At 51.5% G+C, this 15,504-nt stretch overlaps 7 protein-coding genes across 7 annotated transcripts; 3 read left to right on the top strand and 4 right to left on the bottom strand.

Moving 5' to 3' along the window:
* Positions 1-75: 75 nt before the first annotated feature.
* Positions 76-490, top strand: KVR01_005497 (uncharacterized protein; the record flags this gene model as incomplete). The annotated part of the gene is made up of 3 exons (XM_044793000.1): positions 76-83; positions 180-307; positions 387-490. The coding sequence occupies 3 exons, from the start codon at positions 76-78 to the stop codon at positions 488-490; spliced, it is 240 nt and encodes a 79-aa protein (XP_044645942.1).
* Positions 491-1,314: 824 nt separating this feature from the next.
* Positions 1,315-3,517, bottom strand: KVR01_005606 (uncharacterized protein; the record flags this gene model as incomplete). Its single annotated transcript, XM_044784047.1, has 4 exons — positions 1,315-1,698; positions 1,754-2,240; positions 2,302-2,371; positions 2,437-3,517. 4 exons carry the CDS (start codon positions 3,515-3,517, stop codon positions 1,315-1,317), a joined length of 2,022 nt encoding a protein of 673 aa, XP_044646051.1.
* A 446-nt stretch (positions 3,518-3,963) lies between these two features.
* KVR01_004934 (uncharacterized protein) lies at positions 3,964-6,151 on the top strand. The gene is made up of 3 exons (XM_044791206.1): positions 3,964-4,158; positions 4,216-5,383; positions 5,449-6,151. Exons 1-3 carry the CDS (start codon positions 4,145-4,147, stop codon positions 5,965-5,967), a joined length of 1,701 nt encoding a protein of 566 aa, XP_044645379.1. The 5' UTR covers positions 3,964-4,144; the 3' UTR covers positions 5,968-6,151.
* Positions 6,152-6,195: 44 nt separating this feature from the next.
* On the bottom strand, positions 6,196-7,630 carry KVR01_005067 (uncharacterized protein). The gene is made up of 2 exons (XM_044794430.1): positions 7,365-7,630; positions 6,196-7,295 (listed from the first exon to the last, which is right to left on the bottom strand). The coding sequence occupies exons 1-2, from the start codon at positions 7,402-7,404 to the stop codon at positions 6,328-6,330; spliced, it is 1,008 nt and encodes a 335-aa protein (XP_044645512.1). The 5' UTR covers positions 7,405-7,630; the 3' UTR covers positions 6,196-6,327.
* Positions 7,631-7,644: 14 nt separating this feature from the next.
* KVR01_005405 (uncharacterized protein) lies at positions 7,645-9,796 on the bottom strand. Its single transcript, XM_044783590.1, has one exon. It carries the CDS (start codon positions 9,331-9,333, stop codon positions 8,020-8,022), a length of 1,314 nt encoding a protein of 437 aa, XP_044645850.1. The 5' UTR covers positions 9,334-9,796; the 3' UTR covers positions 7,645-8,019.
* A 341-nt stretch (positions 9,797-10,137) lies between these two features.
* Positions 10,138-13,051, top strand: KVR01_005386 (uncharacterized protein). Its single transcript, XM_044792740.1, has 2 exons — positions 10,138-11,047; positions 11,107-13,051. The coding sequence occupies exons 1-2, from the start codon at positions 10,568-10,570 to the stop codon at positions 11,674-11,676; spliced, it is 1,050 nt and encodes a 349-aa protein (XP_044645831.1). The 5' UTR covers positions 10,138-10,567; the 3' UTR covers positions 11,677-13,051.
* Positions 12,108-12,823, bottom strand: KVR01_005396 (uncharacterized protein; the record flags this gene model as incomplete). Its single annotated transcript, XM_044793246.1, has 4 exons — positions 12,108-12,154; positions 12,209-12,305; positions 12,380-12,520; positions 12,599-12,823. The coding sequence occupies 4 exons, from the start codon at positions 12,821-12,823 to the stop codon at positions 12,108-12,110; spliced, it is 510 nt and encodes a 169-aa protein (XP_044645841.1).
* Positions 13,052-15,504: the final 2,453 nt, after the last annotated feature.

Genomic DNA, 15,504 nt, shown 5'->3' with positions numbered 1-15,504 from the left:
TCGCATGTTCCCAGCTCTCGTTCCTCGCCTGCAGAGTCTCTACGTATTGCTTTTCAGAAGCTCACACTCGTCACCATGGCAGGGTAGGTAGTTTGTCTCTTTGCGACCCCAACAAAGTCATGCGTCTCCCTTCTCCAGCTCCACAAGGAGACTGACTGACCATCGCCGGCCGGCCGCAGCATCGACCACTCGAGCTACTATACCCGGAAGAACGCCCAGTCCGCCGCCCTCCTCCGCGCGCGCCGCCCATACCTGGTCAAGAATGCCGTGACCGGCCTTGCGATTACCGGAGTCGCTGCGGGAATCTGTACGTCCGACGACCAGGACCCAATTCCTATTCTTCAATTGTGCCGGAAAGGCTAATGCTTCCTCCACCACCGAACCAGACTGGTACACGATCACGGCAGTAGGCCAGGATGAGTTCGAGGATGTCAAGGTTCCCGAAGTCCCAATACACCAGGCACAGGAGACCAACAAACCAAAGAAATGAGGCCGAGCAGCGCCCATCATCCTAGACGCCCCATCGTGCAAGAGCCCCACAGGCGGTACTTGCGAAGCAGCTCGAGTCACTTGCTGAGAAAATGAAGGTGGGAACAACGGACGGTCAGATGGATTAATTCTGTGTGTTCGCTGGAATGTTTGATGCTTGATGCGTCTAGCAGTGTGTCGTTGACTAGGCGCACGTACAAAGTACCAAAACGTATCTACAGGGTCCCAAAACAACATGGGAGCTCGTCCCGGTGCCGGCCTATATTCCGATAGTGCCCCCAACGCCGATCCCCAAGATCTGCCCGAAGCGGGTCGATGATAGAACAAAAATGCAAAACTTCTCCTCGACAAAAGTCCAAGACCGCCCGTCAGGTCGTGTCCGAACGGGCCTGCCCGGCAAATCCTGGAGTTGTGAAAGCAAGCCGACATGCCAATGTCACATGCGACACAAGACAGTAGTACGCCTGTTCCAAGATGAAGCAACAGGGAGCCTTTGAGCCACGGGTATCGTGAAATCCGAGAGAAAAAAAGCAACGACGCCTTCGCCACCCCAAGCGCTAGTCCACTCCAAACTCGAGGCAAGGTGAGCCAGAGCACACACTTGTTTCCTAGAGCAAATTGAGAGGGCTTCTCTGCGTAAGCCATAATCGTGAGACGGTTTCGCCACTGCCATTCGCAGGTCTGTCGCTGGGATTGTCCCATACGACCGTCTCCTGCAGAGCCCTGACGGGCGATTCAAGAGGCCCGACGAGTCCAAGTAAGATGTAATTAGACGCGGATGAGATGGGCTACCGCGATCGGCTCGCCCATCTCCCCAGCCTCTTGTCATGCGACCGCCTCGCGCTTGGATTTGACCGTCTCGACTATTCTTCTGGGGTGCGTTGGCTCAGGATCGGCTGTGGCAGTGAGATGTCGGTGGTTGGTATCGCCGTTCATCTGGCCATTGGCGAACCACATTCCACCCGAAGGTTGATGCGACGCCCTCCCGTGGCCCATCAAGGCGGGAGGACCGGCATATGCAGCACCGTGTGACTGACGCCTGGAGGTCGCGCCATGAGAAGGGTGTTTTGGATTCGCCCACGGGTGGCTTTCGATGTACTCTTGGCCCGCAGGCCCAAGTTGTTGTCCAAACTGAGCCGCGGCAGCATAATCATGCAAAGCCGGCTGCAGGCGCTGCGACGCGCTCGGATGCGCCCCTTGTCGCGCTCGCTGTCATCACAGTCAGCTCGCCGGTCAGACGAATTCAGGGTTTCGTGACACCTACAGCCATTGCTTCAAAGTCATCTTCGACCTCTGTCGACGATGCACCCCGCATATCTGGCGCCGCTGGGAATCCGTGGTGCTGGGCGATGCCAGCTAGTATTGACGTTTCCTTTCCTTGCGCGATCGCGTGCCTCTTCTGTTCCGCCTTCGTCTTGGGAAATCGGAAACCATAGTCTGGTATAGGATTGGCGTTTCGCCGGCGCTCGTGTTGAATCTCGTACCATTGTCTGCCGAGCTCATCTACGTAAAATTCCCTCAATTCGCGTGCGCTTTGGTAGAATTGAGAGAGAATTTGTGCCCGTCGAGCCACAGCCCAACGGTCCAGAGCTTCCATGTTAAATTTGTACTCGAGATCAACGACTCTCACCCTGTCATCTCGGCGGCTATCGATACAATGCATCATAGCCAGATATTCGGGGTGCGTCGGGTTGTCGCTTGTCAGCATCGCTTCTTCTTCGTTGAGCTGCGCGAGGCGTTCTTCGTACAGTCTGCCATGATCGTGTCAGTGTCGCCTTCCATTGGCCTTAATCCTTTCCCTGTTCAACTTACCGATCCCTTAGTACAGCAAAGTTCTTCTCAATTGAGGAAAGCTGGTCAAATGCACTGCGTTTCTTCTCCACTGCAGCCGACTGGTCAGTCACAAGAAGCAAGTTAAAAGACGGGTAAATAAACACTGATCCTTACGTTCTTCCTCGTTTTTATGCACGGCTTCGGCCTCCTCGTCAATTCCCGCTTCGGCCTGCTCATCCTCGACAGTCTGGATCGGTGTTGCGGTGGGCTCTTCTCCCTCGTGTGTCTCCTCGGCTGTCTCAGACGAGGCTTTTCGCTTCTTCGTGCTGCGCTTAGACTTCTTTGGCTTTGTAATCTCATTCGTCGGCCTCTCCACAGAGTCTGCGATGTCTCCTGCGTTCTTAGCAGCCGTCTCATCATCGTCCTCGTCGGCAGTATGCTCAGCACTTTTGTTGCCCGTGATGTTGCTTAAAGCAACGTCTTCTGACTCGATCTTTGAGAGGGAAGACGATTCATCGCCTGGCTCTGGAATTGAGGCAGTCCTTTTCCGAAGTGGCTGATTGGAGTCGGCCCGTGATGCCACAGGCGATCTTTTGCGTTTCTTCGAGTCTGCCAAGGAATTGTCACTGCCACTGCCAGCAAGCGTAGAGCTTGCAATGATGTGAGACTCTTGCGACCTGGTACGCTGGTTTTGCGAGCCCTTTGCCCGTGTTACTGCCTCCTCTTTTTCAGAATCCACTTCGCTGTCGACAGTGGAGCCCTTATCTTCGTCGTCGGCATCATGGCGGTCGTCCGAGAGAGCGTCGTTGTCGTCACCTCCGGACTCGTCACCCTGTGTCTTGGCCTGCAACTTGCTTGAGTTCCTTTGAAATGTGCGGGCAGGTTTCTCAGGCGATCGCCTTTTGTCAATTTTCGCATTTGGAATTGGATCGGCCAGGTGTGTGTTATTCTTGCGCGGAGTGTCGTAGAGACGCTCTGTCTCGGCCTCGGAGTCGTTCGTTTCGATTTCTGAGAGGTTGGAGTCGGAGGAGTCGTGTGGTGGCTGGACGGCGGGGTTGTGCGCGGGACCATTTTCGGTATTTGGAGCCTCGTCACCGTCGGAATGATTGCTATTCATGTCGATATCCATGTCATCTGGCTCCGCATCCTTGTCTTCGACCTCACTGAGAGGGCTGGACACGGTGCTGTCCTGGTCGAGGAGCGAGTGTGGGTGATTGGCCATTGTTATGGGCGGCGCCGTACCGCCTGTTGCCATGGCTGTTGAAGAAATGACGCCTCCTCGGGAAGCTCGAAACGAGGGTTTTTTCTTTGTAGAAGGGTGTGTTGTGTGCAAGGTGGTGTCGGCGCACTCGCGGAGAACCGAGGTGACGAGGGACCAGGTCGACGGCTCGGGGACGGACGATGACGGTGAGCAGAGGAGAGAGGGCAGTACAGACGATGTATGAATGATTCGTGACCCGTCTCGGTTTCATGAAGCTATGTCGGATCACATCTGGTCGTGTCGAGTGTTTTGAGCCAACCTGGTGGTGTGGGAGAGGGGTGGTGGGTGGTGCATGGTCGAGGGGAGGAGGAAATCAAGAACGGCGGCGGCAGGGAACTGCAGTGCTCTCTCTGCTGAGCGCTGGCTACTCGCGCCCAGTTAGTTTCCCTCCAACCTGACTGAGAGACAGAGAGGAGAGAGCGCACAGGCGTGGGCGCGGGCTGCCTGCCGCGGGACGCACTAGCGGCCAATCGATAGCTGCGATAAGAAAGATAGAGAACTTCTCGATCTCCCATTTTTGCTGCTTTTGGCCGGAGCAGGAAAATTGGAAGGCGATCCCGGTTCAGCAAACCAAGTGCAGTCGAACACGCTGCGCGACCCTCTCACTCGTTCATCGTAGCCATGGGGAAGAACAAGTAAGTTACTGGAATCAGGTAGCCCAACATTCCTGAGAATATTTCTAATTGGAACAGGAACGCCGTGCTGTCGGCTTCTTCCAAGAAGATCGACCCTGCTCTCGACGCCCTTTTCTCAACGAGCTCAGGGCCGGTGCAGGCCCCGCCGAAGTCGCGATATTCCGAGTTAGCTGCCTCAAAAGCCAGACACGAGGCAGAAATTGAGAACGAGGAGGAAGACGATGAAGAGCTTTCAGAGCTCTCAAGTGGCGACGAGGACGGTGCGGGTCTGTCTGATGCCAGCGACGAGGATCAGGCCGCGGCGGAAGGTACAGATGGCAACGAATTGAGCGATGCTTCTGCGCCGGGGGCAAGCGATGACGATGAGCGTGAAATCGCGGCCCAAATCCTCGCCGAGGCGCAGGCACACGAGCGCAAGCAAAAAAAGAAGCGGAAGCACGACGAATTCCATGACTTGGAAAGCAAATACTTCGACAAGCTCGGCGACGATGAGCCGCCTGCCAGCAAGAAGAGGAAGTCTGAAGCCGAGCCTGGAGCTTCCAAGACCAAAGACGCCGAGGACGAGTCGGACAGCGACATACCCGTACACGAATCTCTTACTCAGAAAAAGGAGGTTGATGAGATCGAGAAGGCTGCACGAACTGTTTTCCTCTCGAATGTCTCCATCGAGGCAGCTAGCTCCAAGAAGGCGAAGAAAATCCTCACGGGGCACCTGTCTTCGTTCCTCGACAAAACCACCTCGCCGCCTCAGAAGCTGGAGTCGCTCCGGTTCCGATCCCTCCCATTTTCGACAGGATCGATGCCGAAGCGTGCGGCTTTTGCTACCAAGAGCCTCATGGAAGCCACCACGCAGTCTGTCAATGCATACGTAGTGTACAGCAGCGCAGAGGTTGCCCGCGCAGCCTGCAAAAAGCTCAACGGCACGGTTGTGCTAGACAGGCACCTGCGAGTGGACAGTGTTGCGCATCCTGCTCCTGTTGATCACCGGCGCTGTGTCTTCGTGGGAAACCTTGGTTTCGTGGATGATGAGACAGTGCTCAACGTCAAAGTGGATGAAGAGGGCAAGGAGCAAACCGAAAAGCGCAAGCGGACCAAGGTGCCCATGGACGTCGAGGAAGGTCTCTGGCGAAAATTTGGCGAGCACGCTGGAAAAGTTGAGAGTGTGCGTGTTATCAGGGACGACAAGACGAGAGTCGGAAAGGGAATCGCCTATGTGCAATTCTATGTAAGTGCAACCCTAGCTATGGACAGTGACTGAGGTGCAAAGTCGCTGACTTGGGCGCAACACAGGACGGGAACTCGGTGGAGTCCGCTCTCCTCCTGAACGGCAAGAAGTTCCCGCCCATGCTGCCACGAGAGCTGCGTGTGAGCCGTTGCAAGGCGCCTCACAAGACAGCCAGGGCCATGGAGAAGAAGAACGCAGATAGAGGCGCCGCACTTGCAGCAAGCGGAAAGGGCAACAAGGGCACGAAGTATGTGCCAAAGCTGACCGCAGAGGAGCAGAGCATGGCCGGCCGGGCGAGCAAGCTACTTGGTCGTTCCGCCGCTGCACAGGCTCGCAAATCGAAGACAGGTGGGAAGCCGCGTGATCGGGCGATCAGACGGGCGAAGATGTTTGGCAAGGATACGAAAGATGGGGCGGGCGCGGGCGCGGGCGCGGGCGTTGGCGCCGCTGGGTTCAAGAAGCCGGAGGACTTCGTGTTTGAGGGACGGCGCGCAAGCTCCCGCGACGCCAAACCAAAGGATCTGAAGCAGAAGATTGGGAAGAAGAAGGGCGGTGCCAAGCCGAAGAAGAAGTCGTCGAGGTGAAGGGGGCAGTAATTGCTGGTGCATCCTCGGGGTGACTCCATATTTGTTGGTAGCTGGCAGCCTGGAAGCCTGGAAGCTTGGAAGGCTTCCCGGCTACTCAGAACGTACGGCAATTCCAAGAACCGTGCATACACATTACATAAGTGTGATCGCAGTTTCGGTAATAGACGAACAACCACAACCGAGACACCATACCCGAACCATGAAGGGAATTGCGAGCAGGTAACGTCTTTTAAACATTTCATTGAATGGCGTGGTATCTTGTCCCTATTTTTCCCCGACCAGAAACGCCCAAACATGAATAGATGAACACTGCCAACCAGTCACATAGCATACAACTGATCCTTACCATAATCCACATTACAATACACTCTCCTTCCTTTTCTTGGGGTTCAGCGTGACCTCGACTCGCCGTATGAGCTCCTCGTACACAGTCCACGCCAGCGCCGAGCTCATGGCCTTGCGACTCATACGCAGTGCCAGCCCGTCGGCCAGGCTGCGAAGACCCTCGTGGGTCACCATCATGCGCGCCGCGTGGAATGTGTTGCGGTATACCCCGGGCTGCAGCTGGATGCGTGTCTTGACGGCGTCGAATGGGTTGGAGATGGCTGAGCAGGCGGCGCCGGCGATGACGCCAGAGCCGAAGTTGATGGTCGCGGCGGTGGAGACTCCCATCGCGGGGACATGGATCTTGGCCCTGCTGGTGCTGGCGGGGTTCTGAGTATCGGCGCCGTCGCCACCACCACCACCTGTCAAGGAGCTCAGGCGCTTCTTGCTCTGCTCGTAGAACAGCACGTACAGGCCGGCGTAGGGCGCATCGCGCATTGCCGTCGCACCAAAGCCAGAGAAGAACCCACGCAGCCCCTCGGTCCGGAATATGTCGCGCCCCGCTGAGGCGATGGACCCGTACGAGTATAGATTGGACTCATACCGCACCTTGATCACCGTGAGCGGCATCAGCACCATGCCGGCGAAGGTGCGTGCCACCGCGCCGGCCAGCAGGTTGCCCGTGTTGGACAGCTTGACCAGCGAGGAAGAGTGGTGCCTCCCTTGGCCGTCGGCTGCGAGGAAGGGCACGCGCGATACATTGTTCCGGATCGCGTTGAGGCTGGTGAAGTAGAGGGCGCTACCGAAGCCGGTGCGCAGGGCAGAAGGTGTCGCGCCCCTCCATAGTGCCGGCAGGAAGCGCGGCTGGGCCCGGATCTCGCGGAATGCGGCAGTCAGAGAGTGATGCCCAGACTGCTGGACGCGGGTCTTGAGGAGGTCGATGGGCTGCAGCAGGACGGCCGAGAGGAGCCCTGAGCCGAGGCCAGCTACGAAGTGGAAGACTTGAGAGCGTGGGTGATCAGCGGACACCGTCTGCCTAGCAATAGCATTGGAGGCTCGTCAGAGCTTACTCGACTTGGACTTGGCCTTGGGGGCGCCATCGCTGCTCATTTCGCGGGCCTATTCTCGAGTGGCACGGGGAGGTGGTGGCTGTCTAGGTTCGTTCCCGTGGACCTGCGCGAGCTCGAGCATCGCTTCCTGGGTTCAGGCTTGCTTCGAAGATCGGTCGACAGACGTTTGCTCAGGTCGCAAGGCGGGCCATGTTGTGTGAAGAGGAACAAGTGCAGAATATGCAGAATATGCAGATTCGTGTGTCATGAGCCGAGTGGGCGGAAAGTAAGTTCAGGGAGAATGACGGAGACGATTTTAGTTTGTCCACTTTTTGGCCGGCGCATTGAATTTCGCCGGCTGACCCGGCGCCGGTTCGGCAGGCCGCAGAGCACCGGGTCCTCTCATGCAGGGCACTCCCGAGAACACCCAGGAGGCACCCGATGCGTTAAACAGGTAGACCTTGGGTCCTGCTGTGAGCTTTTTGAATGGATCGTAAAATATGGGCTATTTTTGACACATGAAGGCGGTTGACACGTCCCCATTAGCAGCGAGTTGGTCGACGTCAGGGTATCTAGCATTGCTCTATCTGCTCACTACTCGGGGTGAGCGTCTCACACAATTCTCGTTGTAGTGGTCATGTCTCATTCCTTCTCCTGCTGCTCTCAACTTGCTCTATTATCTGGATACCTTTTCCTTCTGATCTCCGACTATCGACTCCAAACGCCCCGCCAGAAGCCGATGTCGTCTCACCACCTCGACCCATTCTTCCTCTGCCTCGCTGCCAAGATCCATGTCGGCCAGGAACAGCCCGAAGTCACCTCCCAAGCGTCCGAGACTACCCGCGCAGTACAGTACTTGGGTCAACAAGCTGTCCCTAGACGCTTGGTCCCTGACGGTTGGTAGATAGAGCCGTAGCGTCTCAAGAAGCATGTCGACGAGATATAAGGGAAACGTCGATAGTGTTGAAGGGAGCGGCTCCAAGGGATCACTTTGTGGTGTCCCTGCTGCGGGCGAGGCTTCTGCCGAAGGCGGAAAGATACTCCTGTACATCGAGACTATAGCGAAACTCTGTTCCCTAAAAATCTCGACGTACCGCTTCAGAAACCTCTCCGTCTGCTGTCCTCCCGACCATGCGTTTCCACTTCCGATGGACTTTTGCCTGGATTTCTCCTGGTCGGCCAGCTCCTTTAGGGGATCCAAGGCATTAAGCATGTGCATGAGCGTCGCCAGCCGGCACACCAGGAAGAGAGCACCCAGCGCCCTGTCCTGTGAGCCGTGCCCCTTCTCCTGAGAGCCAGCGGACTCGAGATCCGGTAAGACTCGTCTCAGCCAGCTGATGGTCCGTAGTGAGGCGGCGAGTTTCAGCCCCGGGGCCTTGAGGGAGAGCACGAGGTTGGCTGCCATAGTCCTCATCGCCTCGTCCGCCTGTGCCGATATCGATGCGATCAGGGGCGAATCCGGATAAAGAGAGTGCAGCCTGCGTATGTGGCCATTGAGGTCCAACGCCGACGAGTAATTGGGAGGAGAAGCGGAGATGGCCGAGTTCAGGAGGGTTGGCAGTTCCAGCACATCAACGAGACGCTCGACATTCCTTGACAGGAGCAGGGCTCGCTTTCTCCTGGCCAAGACATCATTCTCGCTGGCTTTGTTGTAGGTGCTGGAGAACTTGACGGCCTCGTTGTCCAGCCTGGGAATTGCATGTCGCAATTCTGCCGTACTCGCTGCCAGGGCAGGCAGTGCGGTCTGTAGAGAGGCATGATGAGATGCAGAGTCGATGATGGGCTGGTATGACTTCTTTGAGAGCCCTTGCAACGAACGGAGTAACAGGTGTGATGATTGGGACAAGGACTGGGGCTCGCTGCTGTCTAGCGAAGAGAGCGGTTGAGACGCCAGGTGGTCGAGGTACTCCAGAGTGCTGGTGTCAGCAGGAGTCCTTGCCAGGTCGGCTCCTGGCTGCGACGCCAGCAGATCGTATAGCAGGTCCGCCATCCTGTCACCGCGTGCTTGCTTGGTCTCGTGGGCGGCAGCCCGGCCAGATGTCACCAGCTGAGTGAGCGGGTGCTGGGCTGGTGCGAATTGAGGTACTCAAACCGAGCGAGGCTCCCCGGGATGTTGGATTTGCCTAGCCTTGCCTTGCCTTGCCTCGGCCTTGTGATGGCGTCAGGCGGCGGCTGGCAGGAGGTGACACTTGGTCTGCAAGCAAGCCTGGGTAAATTGGGCCAGCGTGACCTCAAGCTCGGCTGCAACTCAGGCACAAGGTACTTGGCAGCTGGCGTGCAGCACCCGCAGCACAAGGCTGAGAGGTGGACGCTAGACTACCACAGTCTGCAGGGATGTTAAGCATCCAAGCGTATCACAGTATGCCGTCCTAGGCCTCGGCCTACCTGTCTACCAGTGCGGTCTGCTTCCTGTACGTGGGATTCATACAACTTAAAAGGTCCCATATGACAATTAGATAAATGTATAACCTCATGCTGAACATATCTGGCATACGGAGTAGAACAGCACGTTCTTGCATGACTTGCCTGGCCGCTCTTCTGATACTGTATATACGTAGTGTCTGTGCAGACTCCATCTACCATTAAGAATTGCAGACATGAGAGCTCCCGAAAAGTACCCTGCATCTTGCCCGCAGCTCCGCATCTACTAAAGTATCTTTCAGGGACACCAAGGTACCTGCTACATGAGCCAAGAATCCCAACAAATTCAGGGTCCCTGTCAAGTCGACCCTTTGATAAGATGCAGCTCTTTGACGGACAACTTTCCGGCGGACCGCCGTCTTCAGCCCATTTCGAGGTGGCACACGACGTCAGCATGCTTGCGTGACCCGATACCGTCTGTCTTGGATTTTAGAGACTCGTCCTGCATCTCTTGGGCCTCCTGATCACCCCAGAACGACAGCACAGTACGGGCCTCAAGCCGCTGCAACCCTGACATCCACAGTCGCGTGCAATTCCCAACGGATTCTCAGCCTCTGGACGCACATCGTTTCCGACCTGGGTGACTTGGTCGTGTGCCTGCCCAGACTCACGACTGCTTCCGAGGCTTTACGGAGTCCCCGAATGTGACACTTGGCTTCAGGTCCCTTATAACCTCCGCCCTGCGCCGTGTGTGCGCGCCGTGGACGTCTCCGTCTCCGTCTCTCACCGCCGCTGCAAACCATCGCCCATACTCACATTCCAATCCTCGAGCTCGAAAAAGCCTCGGCGGCGGCACAGTAGCCATGAAGGATCCCTTCCCAATAGCGCCCATTCCGGCCCTGAGCGAATGGGTCCGCCCATTCGCTGAGAGGTTTAACCTCGTTGTGCTTCCCCAGCATATACACGAGGTGGTTTTCGCTGCCATCATGTACACCTTCGTCCACCTCGTCATATCGCCATGGCTTTCCATGAAGTACGCACCGAAGCAGTACCCGACCCACCGCGGGAAGAGGGCGAGCTGGGACTCACATGTCGTCTCTCTGTTCCAGAGCACCCTCATCAACATCCTCGCCCTATGGTGTATGTTCGCCGATGAGGAGCGCAAGACCTTCGACTGGCAGCAGCGCATATGGGGCTATACCGGTGCCAGCGGCATGATACAATCCCTCGTGGCGGGGTATTTCGTCTGGGACTTCATCATAACCATCTGTTTCGTCGATGTCTTCGGTATCGGTGTCCTTGTTCATGCCACCAGCGCCCTACTTGTCTACTCGTTCGGATATGTAAGTGATGGCCTACCCTTTGTGCTGGGGTCCATGCCGTGTGCTGACCGCCCCTGAAGAGACCCTTTCTAAACTACTACGCCAACGTCTTCATTCTCTACGAGCTCTCGACCCCGTTCCTCAACATTCACTGGTTCTTCGACAAGATGGGCATGACGGGAAGCAAGGCGCAGCTATACAACGGCATCATACTCCTTGTTACCTTCTTTTCTGCCCGCCTTATCTGGGGTGTCGGGCAATCTTTTGTCGTATGGTATGACATGTACCGCGCCCTGTTCACCGCGCCCAACACCGAATTCATGTCGGTCACACCAGCCGATGAGACGTTGCCGGGCACCGAGGATATTATGATGTACGCGAAGGAAGCTGGCCCTCTCCCATATTGGCTGGTTGCCATCTACCTGGTCAGCAACCTTGCTCTCACAACCCTGAATTTCATCTGGTTCGGGAAGATGATCAAGGCCATTCGCAAGCGATTCGACACCCCCGCGGAAGAGTCGAAGCAAGAGGGAAAGCCTGTCGACGGTGTGGCTAGGGCTTCTTCGATTGTGGACAAGGCCGACGAGGTTAGGAGACGCCACAATATTCCCGTGCCAGAAATCGAGGATGATCTCGGGGCGATGCAGTAGATACACTTGCCCCCATGTCTATCTTGCTGATTGGAATGGTCACCTGAATACAAGCGCCGATCGCAGCGAATCTCTTCGGCATTGCCAACGCTGGTTTACTCTCGAGTCACGACCTTGCCAATCCAAACCAGACTTAATACGACCGTTCACTCTATTGTATGCATTTCCCCAACAACTGCGATTCATTGCACAGTCTCACTCGAACGGCATTGGCATCAGTCTGCCGGCACTGCAGACTTATTAAGGGTCTTTGTATATACAAAGAAGGAAGGATTTTGGGTACACTAGTGTGACACCAACAGCGAAACATAGCGAGGCGAATTGGAGTGACAGATGATAGTGACAACTACTCGAAGCACCATTATCCAATGTGAAATTGTCATTAAAGGCGAAAGTTCATAAACCGACACCCAACGAGGCCAAAACCGCTCCTATTCCTTGAGGATGCCCCCGACAGTGTTCCCGACTACACCCTCAGCTGCGATGGAAGTCAGTGCAAGATCCCTTGAGTGGACGAGGATTGTTTACTCACCGCCATCAACGACACCCCCAACTGTGTTGCCAACGGTGTTACCGACTCCGTCCACCACGCCACCAGCAGCATTGGCGGCACCGCCAACAAGACCAGTCTAAGGCCCAATATCAGCACAACATTCAAACCCCCCATCGTTCACGACGGCAGGACTGTAGGGACAACACGTACCACAGGGTCCAGGAGACCTGCGCCTCCAGAGGACGAAGCACCAGAGGCACTGTCTGTGCCCGTGGCACCGCCGAGAAGGCCACCAAGCTGACTCTTTTGGCCGCCTGTGAGCCCGCCTGTGAGCCCTCCGACGAGGCCAGTCTTTCAAGAGATCAGATATCAGCACAGATGACCAAGGTCTGAATTGGGTCATGTCAAGAGAGCGGCGAAAGGACTTACCACGGGGTCCAAAAGACCTGCCGAACCGCCCGCTGAGCCAGATGCCGAGGCACCGGCGGCACCGTCCGTCCCTGTGGCACCGCCTCCGAGAAGGCCGCCGGTAAGGCCGCCAGTGAGGCCATCGGCAAGGTTGCCGACGGCATCGAGCTGGCGCTCCTGCACGTTGACGGGTGCTGCCACGGCGGCGGCGGCGAGGGCAGCGATGAGGACAATGTTGGCATACATCTTGTTTATTGTGTTGAGATATAAAGAGATAGATAAATAGAGAGCGTGTGTTTGATTTAAGGATGTAGAGGCACAAGTCTCAGACTCGGAATGAATGAATTAGAAAGATCTGGCTTTCGAATAAGGGATATGTAAGGGTGATGGAAGAAAGTGTGAATGAAGAACAAACAACATGTCAATTCTAGATGGTGGACGTTTACACAGATATATATACGCGTGAGAATGAAGTACATGCGTACATACGTATCGACCTCTTCCCCTCGTCGCAACATACGACCATCCAAACACCCGCATATCTGCCCCCCATCCCGTAGTCTCCATCTCACTGTCCGATCCGGTGGGTCACCCTGGCTGGTTCCGCAGCCTTGGTGCATCGGGACAGTTTCTAACCAACAGTACCCAGGACACCATCCCCGGTGATGCGCCAGAAGGGGAGGATGATCGGCATGCGGGACTGTGTGGGACTGACAGGACCACTTAGACGAACAGCCCGACAGGGTAGCTGCAAAAAAAAACCGACACAGCCAGGCTAAGCCGAATATCTCGCTAAACCTAACCACCACTATAAATTAACAGTTTATATAGTAATTATATTAAAAAAATATTTATTAATTAATTTATTAACTATATATTAACTTTAAATCTAATTATTCTCAGAGTATATTTTTATAAATACTTTAAATTACTTCTTTATATATAGTAATAAAACTTTTTATATTAACTTTTAAAGGTTCTTTAATATATAATAAAGATATTTATATATATATTATTTAACTTTATTAACTATATTAATATCTTTAATTAAATTAATTTTTAAATAGTTATAAATATTAATAATAACTATAATACTTTTTAACTTTTTTATTTAAAAGTTTTAATTATAATATAATTATTATTATTATTTTCTTATAAAATAATATCTTTAAATCTATACTCTTTTATAATAATTTTAAGTATAATTTATAATTTATTTATATATAGATTTATATATAATAATATTTATTCTTCTATTATTATTAATTACTATTTTATAAAATATATTACTTAATATTTTTAATTAATAATAATTATAATATAAATATTTTTACTTTATAGTAAAAGTTTAATAAAATACTTTTCCTTTACTATTTCTACTTTTAAGTATAGAATTTACTTAAATAATAAAAGTTTTAAAGTTATAATTATTTAAGTTTTAAATATTTAAGTTTTATTAAAGTAATAAATCTTTAACTAAATATAAAGTCTCTTTATAATATAATTTATAAAATAAATCTTTATTACTTAATATAAAAGTTAAAGTATTATTTATTTATATAATATATATAAAGATATTATTTAAAGTTCTATTATTAATTAAAGTAGATTTTTATATAATATAATAATAATAAACTTCTTTAATTAAAAGTTATTATTAAATTTAATTATTTTTATTTAAGTATATTATTTAAAGTTATTAAATTAATAAAAAATATAGTTAAATAGATTTTAAAATTTATATTAATATTAGTTATACTTTTAAAATTAATTAATAAATAATTTTTATATAATCTTTAAATTCTTTTAATTAAATATTTAAAGTATTTCTTAACTTTAATAATATTAATATTAATAAGTTTATATAAATATTTTTAATACTTTTAAAAGTAAGGGTTATTAATAAGTATTTAAATATTAAAATTACTTTTAATAACTTTAAAGTTAAAGGGAATAAATTTAAGATTATTATTATTAAAATAATATTTAATAATTTATTAACTTTATTTAAAATTAATATTAAAGTATTTAAAGATTTATACTTAATAATTTAACTCTTTTAATAGTTAAAGAGTTTAAATTTTTAAAGGAATTTATAAACTTTATATATTTTAATATATTTTAAAGTATTATAATAAATTTAGTTAATCTTATTACTTATAATAATTAAAATATTAAGAAAATAATATTATTAAATAAAGTAATTAATTATAAATTAATTTATTAAAGAAAATACTACTACATATTATATAATTATTAAATAAAATATAGTTAAAGTTTGTTTATTTTAATGGTAATAGGTGGTGTGTAAGGAGAAAAATTGGCTATATACGGTTTTTTTTGCAGCCCGCCTGCCTGGCTGGGCGCGCAGCCGTGTTCAACATTCAACTGACTCTTCCCACATGGCAGCTGCATGCCATGGCAGGCCTCCGAGATACACTACAATAGCTGGGAGATGCAGATCTTTCTTTTTTGATTCGCTACTCACAGACAGAATAAGGGTTCAGTCTGTCTCATGGGAAATACCGATGCTCACGTTTGGGTAGGATGATCGACGGATTCCCGAAACAAGATCTCCGCCGCGGCACTTGGGGACAAAGGCTTGCAGCACTGGTGCTTGCTTGCTCTCACTCAGCCCGCCTCTTGACGGGTGGAGGAGGGGCACGGCAAACAGAGGAGAGCGACAATCGATAATCTTCCCGACTCGCGTGTCATCAGCATTCGGTCCTGTCAGTTTTGGCTAAGCGTTGTCGATCGAAGGGCAGTGATGTTCGAGTTCCGAAACGGCGACAGCTTCAATCGGGCTACCAGGGGGCTGTTCCTGACGCTTGTGACTGGGGTATCGACATCTACATCTGGTTGAGGTGGAGCCCTTGAAGGGGGGGGGGGTAAGGGACCGGGGCTGCCTCCTTGAGTTTGAGGGCGAA

Source organism: Diaporthe batatas, assembly GCF_019321695.1.
Source record: "Diaporthe batatas strain CRI 302-4 chromosome Unknown Contig00005, whole genome shotgun sequence".
In the NCBI taxonomy this organism is placed as follows: Eukaryota; Fungi; Ascomycota; class Sordariomycetes; order Diaporthales; family Diaporthaceae; genus Diaporthe; species Diaporthe batatas.
This window is presented reverse-complemented; position numbering and strand designations above follow the sequence as displayed.

Excerpts from the sequence above, each read along its gene's own strand:
- KVR01_004934 (XM_044791206.1), top strand. Across the intron at positions 5,384-5,448 it reads TCGCCTATGTGCAATTCTAT|GACGGGAACTCGGTGGAGTC; the intron begins GTAAGTGCAACC and ends GGCGCAACACAG.
- KVR01_005067 (XM_044794430.1), bottom strand. The coding sequence starts at position 7,404 with ATGAGCAGCGATGGCGCCCCCAAGGCCAAGTCCAAGTCGA. Across the intron at positions 7,296-7,364 it reads CAAGGCCAAGTCCAAGTCGA|TCTTCCACTTCGTAGCTGGC; the intron begins GTAAGCTCTGAC and ends CACGCTCTCAAG.
- KVR01_005405 (XM_044783590.1), bottom strand. The coding sequence starts at position 9,333 with ATGGCGGACCTGCTATACGATCTGCTGGCGTCGCAGCCAGGAGCCGAC.
- KVR01_005386 (XM_044792740.1), top strand. The coding sequence starts at position 10,568 with ATGAAGGATCCCTTCCCAATAGCGCCCATTCCGGCCCTGAGCGAATGG. Across the intron at positions 11,048-11,106 it reads TTGTCTACTCGTTCGGATAT|AGACCCTTTCTAAACTACTA; the intron begins GTAAGTGATGGC and ends CCGCCCCTGAAG.